General features: G+C 35.6%; 3 protein-coding genes across 5 annotated transcripts; 2 read left to right on the top strand and 1 right to left on the bottom strand.

Moving 5' to 3' along the window:
- Positions 1–510: 510 nt before the first annotated feature.
- Positions 511–4621, top strand: LOC145609714 (short-chain dehydrogenase TIC 32, chloroplastic-like). Of its 2 annotated transcripts, none has more exons than XM_081665176.1 (8): positions 511–780; positions 2038–2269; positions 2527–2606; positions 2893–3046; positions 3264–3342; positions 3614–3713; positions 3857–3903; positions 4120–4621. In XM_081665176.1, the coding sequence occupies exons 1-8, from the start codon at positions 675–677 to the stop codon at positions 4279–4281; spliced, it is 960 nt and encodes a 319-aa protein (XP_081521302.1). In that variant the 5' UTR covers positions 511–674; the 3' UTR covers positions 4282–4621. The 2 variants fall into 2 exon arrangements, with proteins under 2 accessions (XP_081521302.1, XP_081521303.1); XM_081665177.1 differs by having other exon boundaries at positions 515–780; positions 3614–3698.
- A 302-nt stretch (positions 4622–4923) lies between these two features.
- On the top strand, positions 4924–8757 carry LOC145609716 (short-chain dehydrogenase TIC 32, chloroplastic-like). Of its 2 annotated transcripts, none has more exons than XM_081665179.1 (8): positions 4924–5174; positions 6020–6251; positions 6830–6909; positions 7167–7320; positions 7540–7618; positions 7970–8054; positions 8337–8383; positions 8483–8757. In XM_081665179.1, the coding sequence occupies exons 1-8, from the start codon at positions 5069–5071 to the stop codon at positions 8639–8641; spliced, it is 942 nt and encodes a 313-aa protein (XP_081521305.1). In that variant the 5' UTR covers positions 4924–5068; the 3' UTR covers positions 8642–8757. The 2 variants fall into 2 exon arrangements, with proteins under 2 accessions (XP_081521305.1, XP_081521306.1); XM_081665180.1 differs by having other exon boundaries at positions 7970–8097; positions 8483–8584.
- Positions 8758–9058: 301 nt separating this feature from the next.
- LOC145606731 (mitogen-activated protein kinase kinase kinase YODA-like) lies at positions 9059–17080 on the bottom strand. Its single transcript, XM_081662556.1, has 12 exons — positions 16575–17080; positions 14644–15428; positions 13754–14500; positions 13556–13643; positions 12847–12909; positions 12429–12589; positions 12234–12309; positions 12012–12071; positions 11823–11930; positions 11008–11247; positions 10572–10663; positions 9059–10318 (listed from the first exon to the last, which is right to left on the bottom strand). Exons 2-12 carry the CDS (start codon positions 15201–15203, stop codon positions 9805–9807), a joined length of 2709 nt encoding a protein of 902 aa, XP_081518682.1. The 5' UTR covers positions 15204–15428; positions 16575–17080; the 3' UTR covers positions 9059–9804.
- Positions 17081–18337: the final 1257 nt, after the last annotated feature.

Genomic DNA, 18337 nt, shown 5'->3' with positions numbered 1-18337 from the left:
CTCCCTTTGTTTTTCATTATTCTTCTTGTTTAGAATCTTGACTATATTTACAATTTGAAGCAATCTTCAAAATTATTCACAATTGTACAAAGTAATAGTGTTATGTCGGTTTGATGGAGTAATCAGTTTAACTGACACATAATTTTAAAAAGATGAATTAGATAGAGTAAAACATCATATTGTGTGAGTTATTGAGAATCAAAATATGATACAATATAAATCTTATGAAATTTGCTCTGATAGTTTTTTTTTTTTTTTTTTGTATTTTTTTTTTTTATGAAGTTTAGAAAGTACTCATAGTTTATTCAATTAGATAATACTCGAAATCAAATCGAATTAAATCAAATTAAATGTATTGAACTTAACATGCTACGAAATGGTAATGTGACTATAACCACCCACAAAAAGTAAAGCATAAAACGGCACGAGCACGAGACGCACGACACAGTCGACGTAGCAATAACATGAATACTTTATTGAATACTTAATCTACATCACATGATTATACTGGATAAAACAAATTCGTGGTATCAATGATTTATCACTTTTTGGTAATCCTACAAATAAATTAACTGGAAAAAAACCAGAAAATAGAAACAGGCGATCTTTTAGGTAAGATTAGTCGTTTTTTGAGCTGTTTGTAAATTGATTGGCTCAGTGATTGAAGAGAGAAAATGTGGTTCTTTGGGGGAAAAGGGGCATCTGGGTTTTCTAGTTCATCAACTGCTGAACAAGTTACAAATGGAATTGATGGTACAGATCTCACTGCTATCGTTACAGGTTTGTTTTCTTTATTTTAAATGCATTTTCAAGCTTATATGTTGGCAAATTTTCAATTTTTGGTAAATGGGTATATGATTTTTGTTAAAATTTTGTTAATTGTAGTTGATTGCTTGGTGGGTTCAATTTGATGCTAAATTTAGCTACAAACCCTAAATTGTATAGTTCATTGTAGCAATATTCATGTGTTTGTTATAGTTGGGGTACCTTGTGTTGATTCAGGTTGTTTATGTGATGTTTGTGCATTGTGCATATGTTTTTTTAGAGGTGATCAATAAGTATATGTTGCCAAATTAACTAAAATCAAAAACCCCAATTTGCTTTAGTGTTAAGTGTGGAATTCAAGTGGGTGTAGAAAGTTTGAGAATGGGTAATATGAAGAAGCTAGAAGGGTGTTGTTACAATTTTTAGAGGCTGTGATTGTCCGATTTTGGACACCGCCGTGTGGAATGTTGTTGGATTTGTTTGGATGCAAAAGATCAACTTTATGCAAGTTGATATTAAACGGTAAAGGGTGTGTCATGACTCATGAGTCATGGAGATTGTGAGTGTTAACTTGTTTCAGGGATGGAGGGAAACCAGGGAATGATGTGGAAATTGTTGTTGATGATGTATGTCTATCAAAGCTAGCCTACAACTTACTGGAAGTCTGGCTGCTTGTTTTATGAAGAAAAATTAGATTCTCGTGGTTAATCAAATGGAAGTGAGTCACAGCAGAATGGTTCCTCTGATATTGTTTGTCTTGCCGGTGTATGTTGGCTTTGCACTTAGATTTTATTTAGCTTCTCTGCTTTCAGCTGATAAATATGAGTAAAAGGTTAAATTCATGACCAATGTTGGATCCACCTAGGTAACTTTTGGTTTGCTAACTGATATGAGTTCAGATGGTTGTGAGAAAACAATTAAGTTTGCATTGTCTTGCTGCAGTTTAATATTAAAGCGTATGTTACTGGTATGGTGATTGGTGGCACCTTGGAACTGTGAAACTTTGTGAATTTACCTTCTTTTATATGAAATGAATTCACCTTACTAAGTTGTACTATGACTAAACCCTTCCTTGCTGGAGAATGGTTTATGGATTATGGTGTCAGATGTGTAAATGAAAAGTAGAATTAAGGTCCATTCCAGAGACATTTCTTTTTCTTTTTACTCATTATTTAGTGGTTAACAGTGTTTTTTTTCTGGATGCAAATTTATGTAATTAAAACAATTTCATGTCTCCTGTACTAATTTTTACTTGGCCCAATTTTTGAACAGGAGCATCAAGTGGGATTGGTGCCGAAACCTCACGTGTTCTTGCATTACGCGGTGTACATGTCATCATGGGTGTTAGGAATATGGATGCAGGCAAAGAGGTCAAGGATAAAATAGTTCAGGAAATTCCCAATGCTAAAGTTGATACTATGGAGTTGGATTTGAGCTCAATGGCATCTGTAAGAAAATTTGCATCAGATTACAAATCCTCAAAGCGGCCACTTAACCTTTTAATGTAAGTAACTCCTATGTAATTGTGGTTTTTTTTTTTCTTTTTTTCTTTTTTTTTTCTTTTTTTCTTTCAACCTTCACATTTCTTAATTTTTTTGCTATTATCCTTATATTCTCTCCCCCTATATGAGCATGTTGGCACTGCCTGAGTGCCTGATAGACTTGGTAGTGGTGTGCCATTTATTAATTACTGGTCCAACATATGCTCTGTGTTTCAACCTTTTTTTGAGTATACTCTTAACCTGCCTTCATCATTTTAAGTAACAATGCAGGAATAATGGCCACCCCTTTCATGCTCTCTAAAGACAACATAGAGCTTCAGTTTGCAACAAACCACTTAGGTAAGTTGGTGTAATAAGTATGACAGTAGTATTTTATGATTGAAATACATCAACAGGTTTATCTTGTTCAAAGTATCCAGAATTTATCTACCCCATTGCTGTTATTTTCTGCGGGGAGAGGATCATATATGCCTTCCTGAGTTCTTGATTAAGTTTAATCTTCAAATTTTGCTGTTACTGATGTCAATCAGATTTTAAAAAGAGATTATATAATAGCATGAATTTTAGGAGTCATTTTGCTGACCTTAAAAATCGTCCACTGAACATTTTTTACGTCTTTTTACAGGTCATTTTCTTCTGACACATCTTCTGTTGGACACCATGAAGAAAGCAGCTCAGGACAGTGGTAAGGAGGGAAGGATTGTTAATGTCTCATCAGAGGCTCATCGTTTTCCATACTCCGAAGGAATTCGCTTTGACAAACTTAATGATCCTTCAGGGTATTGTGTTAATTCCTGGCTGTGGTTTGTCAACCGTTCTGGGTATATTCTGTCGACATATAGGGTCTAGATTCTGGAAGCCTGGGCGGTCCAAATATATGGAGCCTTACCCTCATCCAACCCCCCCCCCCCCCCCCTCCCCCCTCTCTTCTGTGGTGATATGTTACATAGTTGATTCTTCTTGATGAACTTCATAGTATTTTCATGAACTGTACAGGTACAGCAGTTGGCGTGCATATGGTCAATCTAAGCTTGCTAACATTCTGCATGCTAATGAGCTTACCAAACGTTTAAAGGTACTTCTTTGACCTCTGCCTTAGAATTAAGTTGTTCAATTGCTAATATCTTCCTTCATTCAGTCACTATCTCATCTGTTATGCTTAATTGGGGGTGGAGGAGAGAGGGCTATGGAATTGATGAATTGATCTTGTCAAACTATTTGAAGTTAGAACTTCTCAGTTTTGGTTGCCTTATAGATGTACCAGTTATAAGTTAAACTAATTTGCTATAATTCTGTTGTAACTTTCATATATAGTTATCTAAGGTGATAATGCATTTGTTGATCAGGATGAAGGGGCCAATATAACTGCGAACTCTCTTCATCCTGGGGCAATTACTACAAATCTTTTCCGCCATAACAGCTTGATAAACGGTACTCTATTTAGGGGTAATTCTTACTGAGTTTGCGTGTGTTACTCAAATTTATGTTATGTCATATAAAGTTATATCCAGTTAATTTTTTTTGGGTGGGGGGGGATTCAGCATTCTTTTTAAAAGTTGATCTCATTTTATGGTGATTCAATGTGACAGGTATTACTAATACGGTTGGCAAGTATGTCTTGAAAAGTGTACCACAGGTAGGTTTCAGGGTGACCAAATACTTTCTATAACTGTATCCTATTTGTATTATCTGGAACTTAAGATATATGGTTTGATTATATTTAGAAACATCGTGCTCCTGTCAATGAAATTTACACACTGATTTAAACTTTCTTTCTATGGTCTATATTCACTTCCTATCAAACAGTACTTCTGAAAATGTTCACTCTTCTAATCTAGAGCTTATAATGCAGGGAGCTGCTACAACTTGTTATGTTGCTATGCATCCACAGGTCAAGGGCGTAAGTGGTGAATATTTCAGTGACTGCAACTTGGCCAAGACTACTTCACTAGCTAAAGATGCTACCTTGGCCCAAAAACTGTGGGACTTTAGCATGAAATTGATCAATAATTGATGATATTTCTTAAGTACACTCAAAATTGCAGCGAACAGAACTAAGAAAAGTGTAGGCTCATTCTTGGAGCTTAAAGAACGGGTTGAGTTGTAACGTATAGTTTGGAGTACTTTTAATCCTTTGCCGCTGATTGAAGATTGTACCTGCAGTGGGATTTATAAACAGAAATATTCATATATACGATGTGATTTCTTGTTTGAAGATAGATGCATGTACTGATGTGCTGAGCTTTTATGCAGTCTTGTAACCTGTGGTTGTAACTTGATACAAGCATTTTACTGAAAAAACAGTAGCTCAACTTGAACCCTTTACAAAGGTTACCCATATTTGACCTTTTCAATCCTATGATGTTCAATTGTTCACCATTTTACTCAAAAACTGAAAATTGGCCATAGGTCACTTGTTCATTTTTTTAATGATTATTTTCAAATGTAATATTTCTAGCTTCTAACAAAGGTGGATTTTATACTACTAATACTTCCATTATAAAATCAAGTTAAAACTTCTCAAATTTATGTCTTAACTTAAAAATGTCAAATAAATATGGGTTATAACTTATTCTGTATAACTCTATAGTCGATATTTGATAAGCTATCACCTTTGATCATAAACTTACAATTTAAAAAAAGTGGTTTTAGTTCGGATTCATTTTTTTTGTTTGAAGTTGTGTTCAAGTTATATACTCATACTCCATACTCCGTAATAATTGGATTAAAATATAAAAGTAAAAACCAAATTATATCGGTCAAATGCTCAACGGTCAACGGAGAGAGAAAGAAGAGGAGAAATGTGGTTGTTTAGCAGAAAAGGGTCGTCTGGATTCTCAGGATACTCGACTGCTGAGGAAGTTACTCAAGGAATCAATGGCAACGGTCTTACCGCCATTGTTACAGGTTCATCAATTTTCCCTTCTTTAATTTTGTTTTTGCTTTTAATTGTGGTTATAAATTCAAGCAAAACCCTAGTTATAAAAGTGGATTTCCAGAAATATAGAAGTATTTGAGAATTTAGAGTATTTAGCTTCATCTTCAATCTGATAATACTGGCGTTTTTTTTGTACGTTTATGCAATTGTTGATGAATATTACTTGCTCCTCTTATTATTTAATTGCAATGTTTGTGTTTTTACGGTCTCCAATGCACAACTTTGACGTATTTTGGTATTTTGAGCTAGTTGAACAATTCCAATTTATTTATTTTGGTGCAAATAGTGTTTTACATAAACCAATTTGTTAGAATTTTCCAAGGAATTCATTGTATGCTCTAGTATGATGATATTGCATGGCAAAAAGAAGCATATCTGCATATGTAAGACAATTATGGAACAAGTTATAGTATAATTTAACTTGAAATCGGAATCTTTTGTATTTCATTTGTCAATTTCTGATGTATGTGGATTATGGAAGGAACTCTCATTCATTAATAATCAAAACGACGAACACAAGGGTAGCTCAGTTTGTTGTCCGCGATGCCATATGTCCATAAGGATCTATTAAGCCACTAATCGCTTGCTGTATAGGCTGTCTTTCCTTTGTAGTGAATACAGGAGAGGAATCTTGTTAGTCTGTAGAATATGGAATTTATAGTCCCCCTTTCTCAAATGATGCCATATGTAAAACATCAATCTCTGATTGCTTTGGCTATGGTGGATTGTTGTTAAATTTTGTAATATTTCTAGGCAGGTGGTCTTCAATTTTGGTTATGTTTATAGTATCCCCTTTCAAAATTTTGTTTTCCAGGAGCAACAAGTGGCATTGGAGCTGAAACTGCCCGTGTGCTTGCACTGCGTGGTGTCCATGTTGTTATGGCAGTAAGGAATATGGCTGCGGCTAGGGACGTGAAAGAAGTAATGGAAAGAGATATCCCATCTGCAAAAATTGATGCTGTGGAACTAGACCTCAGCTCTATGGCTTCTGTTAGAAAATTCGCTTCAGAATTTAATTCTTCGGGCCTTCCACTTAATCTGCTTATGTAAGTCCAACTGATGATGTGGCTGAAAGGATAGTTTGATGAGTAGGCCTTTTTATCCTTTTAGATTACCATTAAAACTGTGAAACTGAGACACTGCTTATGAGTAGGCTTTAAAGCATGCTTGACTTGTTTTTTCCTCCACCTTACCCTTGTTGATTCGACCTAACCTTTTGTATACCAGATATAACTTGAAGAAACAATCTAGATGTGTTCAATGTCAAATATAATAGAAACCCTTAGATGAAATGGTGAACTACTTCATATCAGACTATCAGAGTATCTTTCTAGGTCGGACGGTTGAATTTTGGAGGCTGTTTAAAATCAAACATAATAAAGATACAGAACCGACAACAGTGTAGGATCTTCAATGCATTTGAGCATTTCTGTGCTACTTTATCTTCATGCAAATAGGCAAGGCACGACACAAGATCCACAACCATCTTACTGGTGCACATTAATTTGTCTTGGCCTCATTGCATTTTCCAGCTGGATGTAAACTTTTAAGAGTTGTTATAATGCAGAATAGATAACCAGCCTTCCTTTACTTTTGTTTTAATTTTTCCCTTCCTGTCTTTAAGTAACAATGCAGGCATAATGGCTACCCCTTTCATGCTTTCCAAGGACGGGATTGAGCTACAATTTGCTACCAACCATTTAGGTAAGGCAACATATCCGTTAATGATAGTTGACTTGAATTAGGTAAAATTTTGATTATTTTGATCTTGACAGACTGCTTATAACTATAGATTCTTGATATATCAATCACAAATTAGAAAAATATCAATGTCTTTCTGGTTCTTAGAAAATTCCTGTTGAACATACATGTTAAGCTTCATCTCTCAGCCTGTCATTAAAGCTTACTTTGTTCTGGTAATATCTTCAATAGGTTTAATCTGTAATCTATCCATCTTGCAGGACACTTTCTTTTGACAAATTTATTGCTTGAAAGAATGAAAAGGACTGCACTAGATAGCAATAGAGAAGGAAGGATTATAAATGTGTCATCACGACGCCACCAGCTATCATATCCTGAAGGAATTCGTTTTGGCAAAATAAATGACCCCTCAGGGTACATTTTGTCAGAATATGCTTCAATTCTATTTGTAAAGGGGGGTTTTTTTCATCTGACTTGATGAAAATTTGGTGCACATATTTACGATTCATTCAAACACACACACATAACTACACGAGCATATTAGATTTGTCGAAAACTAACTACTCAGTAGTAAACCTAAAATATCATTATCCCCCATTTCTCATTGTGAAATTTCTCTGTGGTCAATCACAGGTATCACAGCTTATCTGCCTATGGTCAGTCAAAGCTTGCAAATGTTTTGCATGCTAATGAACTTGCTAGGCGTTTAAAGGTGTGTGCTTGTAGCTGCAGATAGATATGTAAGATACAGTATCACAAAAAGAGATCTTATAACTTCAGCCTCTTGAATACATTATCTAAATTTGGTCAGTTATGTCAAGAGTTCTTATGATGAGTAATGAGAATGCTACTAGTAATCTAGTATAATCTAGCCATTTCTTAGGGTTTTTTTTTATTTTTGACATAGCATGTCTTAGGTAATTATTTTACACCTTTGAGCTGTATTGATGCAATGTTGTCAAGATGTGACCTCTCCTATATTGTAGTTAAAGGAACTGTCATAGTGAGATGATTATAATAATATCATTTGAAGTCTTTCATGTGACACTGCTTTGTTGTGCAGGAAGATGGGGTGGAGATAACAGCCAATTCAGTTCACCCAGGAGTTGTTGACACTGAAATTTTTCGCCATCACAGCCTTTTTAGAGGTAACAGATTTTGCTCCACTGGTGATCAGTTGATAGAAACTTGGTAACTCGCTAACTCAAAAATATCTTAGTATTCATTAAGGCCATATTAGAGAAACCATGTCTCCATGAATATTGTGTTACGGGTCATACTCCTATTGCCTTTTTGTCCCTTTTCCTGAATTTTCCCCAAATTCTGTTATTCTTGTGGTATGATCCAACCCTCTTTTGAATTCTTGAATCCTACAGTGCAAGATCATCATTTGATGTATTTTATACCTTTTTTCTTGTCGTTCTGTGCAGGTCTAGTTAATCTTGTTGGTCGATTAATTGTCAAAAGTGTACAACAGGTAAATGCTGAATTTTATACATTGCTTCTGTACTGGAACAGCTAGTTAGCAAATTGTTTTTGTAGTTGTACATACGCATCAGTTGGATTCATTTCGCAGGGTGCAGCAACAACATGCTATGTAGCATTACACCCCAACGTGAAAGGGATTCGTGGAAAATATTTTGGTGATTGTAATGTAGCCAAAGCAAGTTCACAGAGTAATGATGTTGATCTAGCAAGGAAATTGTGGGATTTCAGCTCAAATCTTGTAAAGTGAATTACCTTGTATAGAGTGTTAATCAAAAGTTGTAACTTGGTGTTTTAAAGAGGTGTATCTCGTACAAGTAAAGTCTGGCTTTCTTGTGTTTTATTTAACTGGCTTTTTTCTGTGTATTTTCAGTAGATTTCATTGTAGCTTGCAATGCAGTATACAATATATCACTCTCGTATATACGCAGGTGGTTTGGATTAGACGTTTTAAAGTTCATCAAAAGTAATCAACAATAGCCTTTGCAACCAAATCAACTTTGTTTACCTCTTGTAATCCCTGATGGAAATTGTCGTTCCACAAGAAAAATATGACTCACAAATTAGTTCACTGGCCAAACATTGGCTCTAAACAGAGCAGGCATATTTCAGTATTGTGGGCACTGGGTAGCATCCTCATTGGGACACATGCAAGAGACTTGGTTCATCAACTTTGAAGAGCCACAGAAACATTTCTTTTCATCAAATATGACTGCTGTCAAAAGTAAATTACAGTCTGAATAAGTACATTTCTGTACTAATTTAGTAAATGTACAGAAACACAGTAACAACATTACTACATAATAATATATAGACAATTACATCAGAGCGGGTATAAACGGACTCCAAAGAGACTGAAATCCCTTGGCTAAACAAATTCTGAAATGCCTGACTCCCTGGCTGTATATCCAAATTAGGCTCCTGTACAACATAAACTAAACCATACAAAATCCCAGCTTGATTCTAACTCGTCTGAGATGACCTAGAAAAACGCAGGTCCATCCAAAACTTCGAAACCTCTCTAGAACTGCGGGACATAACTTTTGTTGAGCTGATTTTAGAAGTCTTGTAGATTTAATGACTCTACAACAGATAAGAGTTCTGAATTTGTACAAGGCATGACAGCTTACTTTGCCATGCACCAATCACCTCCCATATCTAAATTTTCATTAGCAATGCCAAGTTGAGCTGCATAACCCCGAGCTGTGATGTTGCTACCAATGCAGATTACTCCACAACATTTGCATTGAAGCTGAGGAACTTGCCAGAACAAAGGGCAAAAGATTATCTGAGCCATATCATTTCTAAAAGATCAATCCCAGCCAAACATCACCCGAACTCTGTTCCTCATTTTTCCTTTCAAATCTAAAGGCCAAAACAATAGAATTATTCAATATCTAGGGACGAATGAAATTAGAGGCCATGAGTTCGACTAGGCAATGTTGAGCGGGGACTAAATTCAACAGAAGGATTTTGCTTTACATGCTCCCGCAAGAGCTGCTTGGATACACGATCAGCCAATACCGTGCGTCCATTACATGGGTTCCCTTGATAGGGTCTTTCTCTTTCGACCTGCTTTATACGGATTTCATTTTCAGAACTCGCTAATGTTAAACCATGGGGTCCAGATTGCATCCCTCGAAGAATATTTGGGCTCGGATCATATGGCCCATTGAGGAAAACACTGTTTGGAGATTTAGGCAATGCACCAAAACCCTCTTGCATATAATGAGACTGTTGTGAATGGTGATATGGAATAGCACCACTAGCACCAGTGAGGGGAGTTGATGAGCCCGACGTAGTACGGGGGCTGGATATAGGAGATGGTGACATCATACCATTCAGGTGCTGAGGTGACCTTGGATGCAACAGCGGGCTACCAATTGGTGACACAGGACAAGATATGTTCCGTGGAATGTGATACTCACTAAGAACACAAACAATTGAAAAAAAAGGGACCAAAATCAGATCATAATATAAACATGCACCATAAGTGTAAGTATTACTTGCTCAAAAAAAAAAAAAAAAAAAAAAAAAAAAAAAAGGATTACTTGCTCTCTTTTATCCCCATGAAAAAAAATAAAGGAAAAAAAACAGATTCAGTTGGTGTCAGTACTCAGTACATGCAAATTGACCAATTGTATGAACAGAAGTTTAAGAAAAAAGAGTTCAAAAGAAACCTGGAGCGAGGTCGCGCTGGTGAAACCCTGGATGAATGAACAGCAAGTCTTTCTGAGTCCAAGCTTGAAAGGTTCCTCTCAAGTCCAACCCCCTGAAGATGATTTATGTGACAGATGATGAAACTAAGGTCATTGTAAAATATGTAGATCCACTACATTATTTAAAAAGACAAAAAAGATGTTTGTAACAGGGTCCACAGGGAGACACAATCAATCCAATAAACATAGCCAACCATCCATGCTAAAATACACAATCTATATAAGATGTCCATCAGATTTTTTTTTTTAAAAATAAATAAATAAATAAATAAAATAAAATAAAATAAAAAGTTTAGTATAGGAATTTCAATCATTTTCTGGCAATTTGGATCAGCCAAGGCAGAACACCTGAAATAAATGAAAAGGACTAGATAACGACATAGAAAATAAGACATACCAAAGACCTCATCCCATTTGAAGCACTAATTGGAGTATCAGTTGGCTCAGGGCTTGGTATAGGCCTCTCCAGAGGAGCAGTATTCTTGACAAATGGGTGCTCAAGTAGCTGAGCTGCTGTGCAACGCTGTTGTGGATCTCGCTGCAAACAGAGCTTCACAAAATCTTTTCCTTCATCAGACAGATGATCGGGAATAGCTGGTAATTCTTTGCTGTTACCTATTTTGAACATAGCAGCAACCTGCAAAAATCAGAATCATGTCAATGCAAAGAGAACACAAACACACAGTAGTGTTATATGACAAACTGACACAGATAAAGATCATATATAGCCAACAAAAAGAATGGGAGCATTTTAAAAAAATTGGAGAATATAATAGCTTCAAAGCAGATTTAATTTGTAAGATTTGACACACATTAATACAACCACAACAAGCAGTTGGCATCCAGGGAAGGGTACAACTTACCTGGAGTATGCAGTAAAAACATATGAATTTTCATAAGCAAAAGGTGTGGTTACAAAATTGAAACTCATAATCTAGATCCCACAACAAGCACCCAGAATATATCATAAACAGTTACAGAGTTAAGGCATTGATGAAGATATTAAAATCATGAGAACCATCAATTGAGGCTCAGCTTAAAGACTGGGGTAGTTTCAAACAACAGACCAGAATTGAGCATTGAACATACTCCAAACCACCCATCAAGGTCCTTGTTAATTATCATAGATGACTTAAACAAAAAATAAACTTTGTATATAACAGGATTTTATTTAAATATCAACTTTAAATAACTTAATTATAAAGCACAAACCCCTTCATATTGACTCCATGGTGGTTTGGTTGTTGCCATTTCCAAGACGGTACAACCAAGGCTCCATATATCAACAGCAAGGTTGCAACCATTTGAATTTTTTATAACCTGCATTTAAAAAAAGGAAAGCTGAAAACACAAAAGGAAAACAGCTAAATTCACTGTTGGAGATCACATTCAGATGCTGACCTCTGGAGCCATCCAGTATGGGCTTCCCTTGAATGACAAAGGGCACGACTGTCCAGTGATCTGCAAAAACACTCATAAACAAATAAGAAGGGTTTTTAAATATCTTACTTTCCTTTAAAACAAAGGTGATCTGAACAACCCTGAATCAACCTAATATCTCTTATCTATATTTTTCTGCAGCTCAGGGACCGATGGAATATCCAAAGTGGATAAGGTACTTACATGCTTTGCCATACCAAAATCTGCCAACTTAACACGACCATTGGGGTCAACAAGTATATTTGCACCTTTGATATCCCTGAATAAGATAAGGTAAACATGAATAACAACAATCTCTTTCCTCCACTGAAATAACAGAACAGAACTTTATGATACAGAATAGTATCAGCCTTAAAACATTCGGCAAACAGATTTCACCTATGAACAGTGTTTTTTCCATGGAGGAATGCAAGCCCGGATAGTATTTGTTGGGTATAACTACGTATTGCAAGTTCACCAAGCTGTCCATATTCTTGTAAAAGCTTATAGATAGACCCACCAGACACAAATTCCAAGTATATATACAATTTATCTTCAACCTGTAAAAAAAAATTAAAGGTCTTATGAAAATGAAACAATGTAGAAATGATAAAAGTAAATGCTTATAGAGTTATAGCATCTATATCCTCTCAAGGTTACATAAAACTATACCTAAAAAAATTAAAATAAAATTATAAATAAAATAAAATTAAAAAAACAAAAACAAAAAGAACATATGGTATCTACAATTAATGCAAAAATGAAGGGAAAAACAAGTGTACGCTCTATAGGATCTAAGAAAACATCTCAGACTTACAGTTTCTGAACCATAATACTGCACAATATTTGGATGTCTAAGACGCCCCAACAAAGCAATTTCCTGCACAAGTGGTGAGCAGATAGTCACGTTTTTATTATATACAGGCATACATTTAAAATTGACTGCGATAGCATACAACTTAAAAAATCAAGGGAATACAACTATGGTGGCAATACTGGCAAAGTTTCAAAGTTGACAACCCAGCATAACAATCTAACACTTATTCACACTTTACATATTAAAAATAGATAAATAACACACATTACAATGAACCTAGCATAATAACCTAAAGCCCAGTCCACAGAACACAATTACTCCAGTTTTTTGCACTTACCTGCACACTTTGTGATAGTTTCGCACTTTACTATACATTTTGTGGGTTCAAATAGTTTTAGGTAATATAACCATTTGGTGCCCCAATAAGCACACCTGTGATGTGCCAGAGATCTTCTAGCTCTTAAGTATTTAAACAAATCTCAGACAAGGGGAAAAAGCTTATAAAAGTAGGCTCACATGAACAGCCACCAGAAGCATCTTACAAACTAGAGATTCCAATTGCACCATACATTAAAAATAAATGATGAGTTGATGACCCATATACTTCGTATTAAGCAAGAGAAAATTAAAACCGCTTTGTGGCTTGTTCATGCATATTTTCAATGCAGAAAAATACTCTAAGGCTACAATGGAAGAGGAGGCCAAATACCTGTTGAAGCTGCTTAGCACTTTCCTTCGACTTTGGATCATCAGAAAATAGTGTAACCTCCTTCATGGCACACATCTCACCCGTTTCACTATGTCATACAATCATACATATAAATGAGTCGATCAGGATATTGTCCAATATGTCCATCAATTAATGAAAAAAAAAAAAAAGGTAACAATAATTTAGAATTGTAACCACCTATTAAACCCAAGATAGACATGTCCAAATGTTCCTCTACCAAGTAACCTCCCCTTTTTCCAGCGTGAGGTGGGGCTTGGAAGATTCTCTCCTCTAGCTGGGCTTCTTGGAACAGAGGGAGATGTGGCTGCTGAATTTCCATGAGAGAATGGAGAAGGACTTGGAATGGTTACAGGAGGAAGAGGCAAACGATGACTCTGTTGTTTTCCATCATCACCCCAGCTTGCATGCATTTCAGACCCCGAACCTGCAGCTCTTGGATGAATAGGAGTCACAGCACCACTTTGAACTCTAGAGCTTGGCCCAGGGCTAGTCATTCTGGGACTAGGTATTGGAGAATACTCTGGACTGCCTCTGCTTGGTTGTTGCCAAAACAGCTGACCTGATATATCCCCTCCCATAGAATTATGGCCAGAGTTGTGGCCTGAACCTGGACTAGAGCAGTGACCGGATCCAAGTAGAATAACATCAGGGTAAGGTTTACTAGCCCAGAAGGCAGCGTTCAACACTTGCTCAGAATTGGGTGTTCTTATTGGGCTTCTGGAAGGACTAGACAACGAGCTGTCAGGAGCACTACAAAAAGCACCATGTGGAGGAACCTGCAAATTGGGCACACCCAAAGGCCTTCTTCTTCTTGGGGCAGCACTCGTACTTTGATTGCTCAACGAAATACTGACAGGTCTTTGTGCTTCTACATGATCAATTTGAGGATTTTGAGCAGCTTTGGATGATTGATCCTTGTGCACACTAGCAAAAAGAAAAATAGTAAATCAAATTGTCAGTTTACTTTCATATAAATCTTCGTTCTAAACCCTGGAAGAAGAGAAAAAAAAAAGCCAAAGAAAATCCATAACAAAGGCATCAAGGGAACAGATAAAGTTCATCCTCACCTAGAAGGGCTTCCAGCAGTTGCTCTTGCCCCAATGTCAAGGTCCAATGCTTGGGGACTACATAGCCGTGACTCAGGTCCACTTTCTACGGAGCTCGCACTCGAAACAGAAGCGGTAACCAAATCACTGTCCAACTCTGCAGGATCTGCCCTGCTCCTAATGCAGGAAGGTCTTGGAAGAGGGAGAAATAATGATGACTTGGAGCTCTTTTCTATTCTCGGTTTTGATGACAAACTAATTCCAGAATCAGTGCGACTTACATTGGCAGGATGCAGACCAGGAAGTGGAAGTGGCTGGGCATGAGGTCTTTCAGCAAAACTTTGACACCTCCCAACATGTTTAGATTCTTTCGAAGGTGAAGGGGATCTAGACTCCGCCCTAGATTGAGCACCCCTCTCCGAAACTGTATCGATGCAATGTCGACGAGATGCTCCTGAGCTACCATCTAATTTCACATCAGATAAATTTCTGAATTTCCGTCGTATTGCATCAAGGATTGTTTCATCACCGGACTTTTTCTTTGCTTCTTTAGATGATGGCTTCCCCCACCATGAAGGCATAGCTTTGTTTTCAATTAACTAACTAAACCAAGTCAAGGGAAGACTCTCCAGTAACAAGTCCAGTCCAAGTTCATCAAGTTATACAGGTATAAGTTATCATAGTATGTCAACACAATTAAATTTGAGCACCAACATAACCCTCCATAAACACTTCAAGAAACTGCATTGTTACCAATGGTTATAACTGGATTTGAGTACACAGTAGAAACAATTTCAAAAGATCACCTGAAAATAAAGGGGGAATAGTAGATCAATGACAAACTTCCTTGCGAATGTGGAATACAATTTAGTAATGCAGTTACAATCCACACTGCTTGCAAATTACAATGAAAAATATACTCTATCAACCCAATCAATAATCAACTCTACTATCAAACCGCAAAATCCGGTGAGCATGATTTATGCTAAGACATGGACTATTGATAAAGATCAAATGAGGAGTGACATGAATATAACTCTGTCTCGATATATCATTCAAAACTTGTTTATCCATTGTGAAAGAAGCTACCATACTGCTTCTCTCAATACGAAACTTCAATTCCATTCATTAAGTCCTTGCTATATTCTCCATCAACAGGCCAATGGACATCTTAACCAGACACATATTACTATATCAACGTCAAGACTATCAATATTCTGTAAGGTAGTAAGAGGTACACGCCTACAAATTTAACCAAACGAACCCCGGAAATGGTAACTCTAACTTCTATAATGGTATCAAGAGTACACTAACAAATAAAGATATTCCAAAACTGCTGCCTAATAGTCCACATAAGTGACATAACCCATATATACCCACAAGGGTTCTTAGAGATGAGGCTATCAACTTATCATCCTTTGACGAATCCCAAATCGACACCCATCCGAACCCACGGTAAGGGAGGCGGGGTGGGACGAGAAAGCTTTACTAGTTTACTCTCCTTAAAACAGTTCAAAAATCAGGTTCTGCGTCACCATATGTGCTGAAAAATTATAACTTGACTAATTCCACAATTTCCACCCATAACAAATTACCTAAATTCAAAGTTAGGCTAAATTTCTTCAATTATTTCAAGTCCATTGTCAACTCCAATTAATTTAGAACCAGGTCTCCGATATACCATTCTATACAAAAATAATTAAAAAATAAAAACCTAATCATTGTAAGAATCTAAAGTTCCTAAAACGTCAAAATTAGTCTCCAAATTTTCCAAACTTATCCAGTACTTAAATAAACAAAATTATAACTAAAATTACACTACCCCAGAAAACTAAAACCAAAAATAAATTGAACACTCAAGTTATAGCATTTCAGACATATACTAAGCTCGATCTGAACACTCCCAGAAATAAAAACAGATCCAAAATCAAAGAACAGTAAATTGAACTTACCAAAAATCAGCACCAAATTGACGACGAATCTCAATCATTCCATTTCCTTAGCTTCAACTAAAACTAACTAAAGCAGTAAACTTTTCAAGTCGAAAATTCAAGCAAAATTGTCCACCATTAAAGGCGTTACACTGAAGCAAAAAAAATAATAAAAAAAAATTATTAAAAAAAAATTGTATATTCTGAGAAATCAAGGGCTACAAATCTAGTTGTTAAAACTTAAAATTAATTGATTAAACTTAAAAGGGTGTAAATTGAACTGGAAATTCAGCGGAAAATGAAAATGAAACCCTAGAAATCTTTAAAAAAAAAATGTAAATTTATAAATTGGGGAAGAAAAAAAAAACTGAAAGAGAGCAAAGGGATTGACAGATGGAGAGAATATGAAAGAATTTAGAGTTATTTTAGAGAGAGAAAGTGAGTGTTGCGTTGTTTTGTGTCTCCTTCGTTGAGCAATGGAAGTTTTTGTCTGAGCGTTGATTTTCCGCTTTTATTTTGTTTTTTTATTAATTTTTTTCATAATTAATTTTTGATAATAGTCAAGTTCATCAAATCTTTTTCTTTCTCATTACCAAAAAAAACATTGATTTTTTAATTTGGGTCCCCTAGATGTCATAAGCAAATGCTTTGGAGGTGAGGTGAAGTGATGTGACTACAAATTTTAAATGGAAATTGTTGATTTATATATGGAGTATTTAGATTTGTTTAAGGAGTGTTACGGTATTTGGGTCGAACATAGAATGTTGCAGATGCTTTGTATTTAGCAGTTTTTCCACCTGTGGTTTGACAAGTAACATCCCCTAGATGTCATAAGCAAATGCATTGGAGGTGTAGTGATGTGGTTACAAAATTTAGATGGAAATTATAAATTCATGTAGGGAGTATTAGGTTTTTTTAAGGAGTGTTACAGTATCTGGTTTGAATACAGAAGGTCACAGATGCTTTGTATTTAGCATCTTTTTCATCAGTAATTTGGCGGGTAACAAGTCAATTTGGCGTACCAAATGGAGAATCATTAAGTATGGTTAATTTGTATAACTAATTATGGTTTAATTTATAACGTAGTCGTTAGAGAATTAATTACAGATAAAAAAAACTATGGCATTAGGAAACAAACAATTGATACATTTTAAGGTATATTGGGTTTAAACTTAAGTGAGCTCTTCGTGGTAATTGACCTAAATCATGAAAATAGAGTAGTTAAAAACTTAAAACTTAATGTACAATTTATGAGTTGAATAGAGAATTAGTTGTGGAGTAGATACTCAAAATTATTATATTTAACTAGTTCATATAATGTAAACGAAAGGAAATTCCATGAACAAATATAGTCAACGGTACAACAAACAATGCTGCCTACACGCGATTTTGCTTCCGAGGTTGAGCGGTCTCAATTAATTAACTATTGTAATTGTTCCGTAATATATATAGTGAATTTGTGGTAAGAATAATGTTCATTAACGTCAATAACACAATTTCACACATAAAGCATAAAGTAACATATACAAAACACGTGGATACTAAAAATCGCATAAAAACTATGTCTTTTTGTATCTCATATATTGTCTCAAATCTTCTTGATTGTCCCTTGCATCCAACCCTCAATTAATGACAAAAAATACTAGGTTAGACTTTAGTGTCACATGAAAAATACACATGATAAGAGAGTGACAATATAATTGGAGTCACTCGATCATGAAGAAAGAAATTATCATTACATTACATCATCAATTTTATAATAAGTGAATCACTTAAAGTGATGT

The sequence above is a fragment of the Chenopodium album genome, chromosome 23 (assembly GCF_948465745.1).
Source record: "Chenopodium album chromosome 23, dcCheAlbu1.1, whole genome shotgun sequence".
NCBI classification, from domain to species: Eukaryota; Viridiplantae; Streptophyta; class Magnoliopsida; order Caryophyllales; family Amaranthaceae; genus Chenopodium; species Chenopodium album.
The sequence above is the reverse complement of the archived record's forward strand: the minus strand, read 5'-3'. Positions and strand labels throughout refer to the sequence as shown.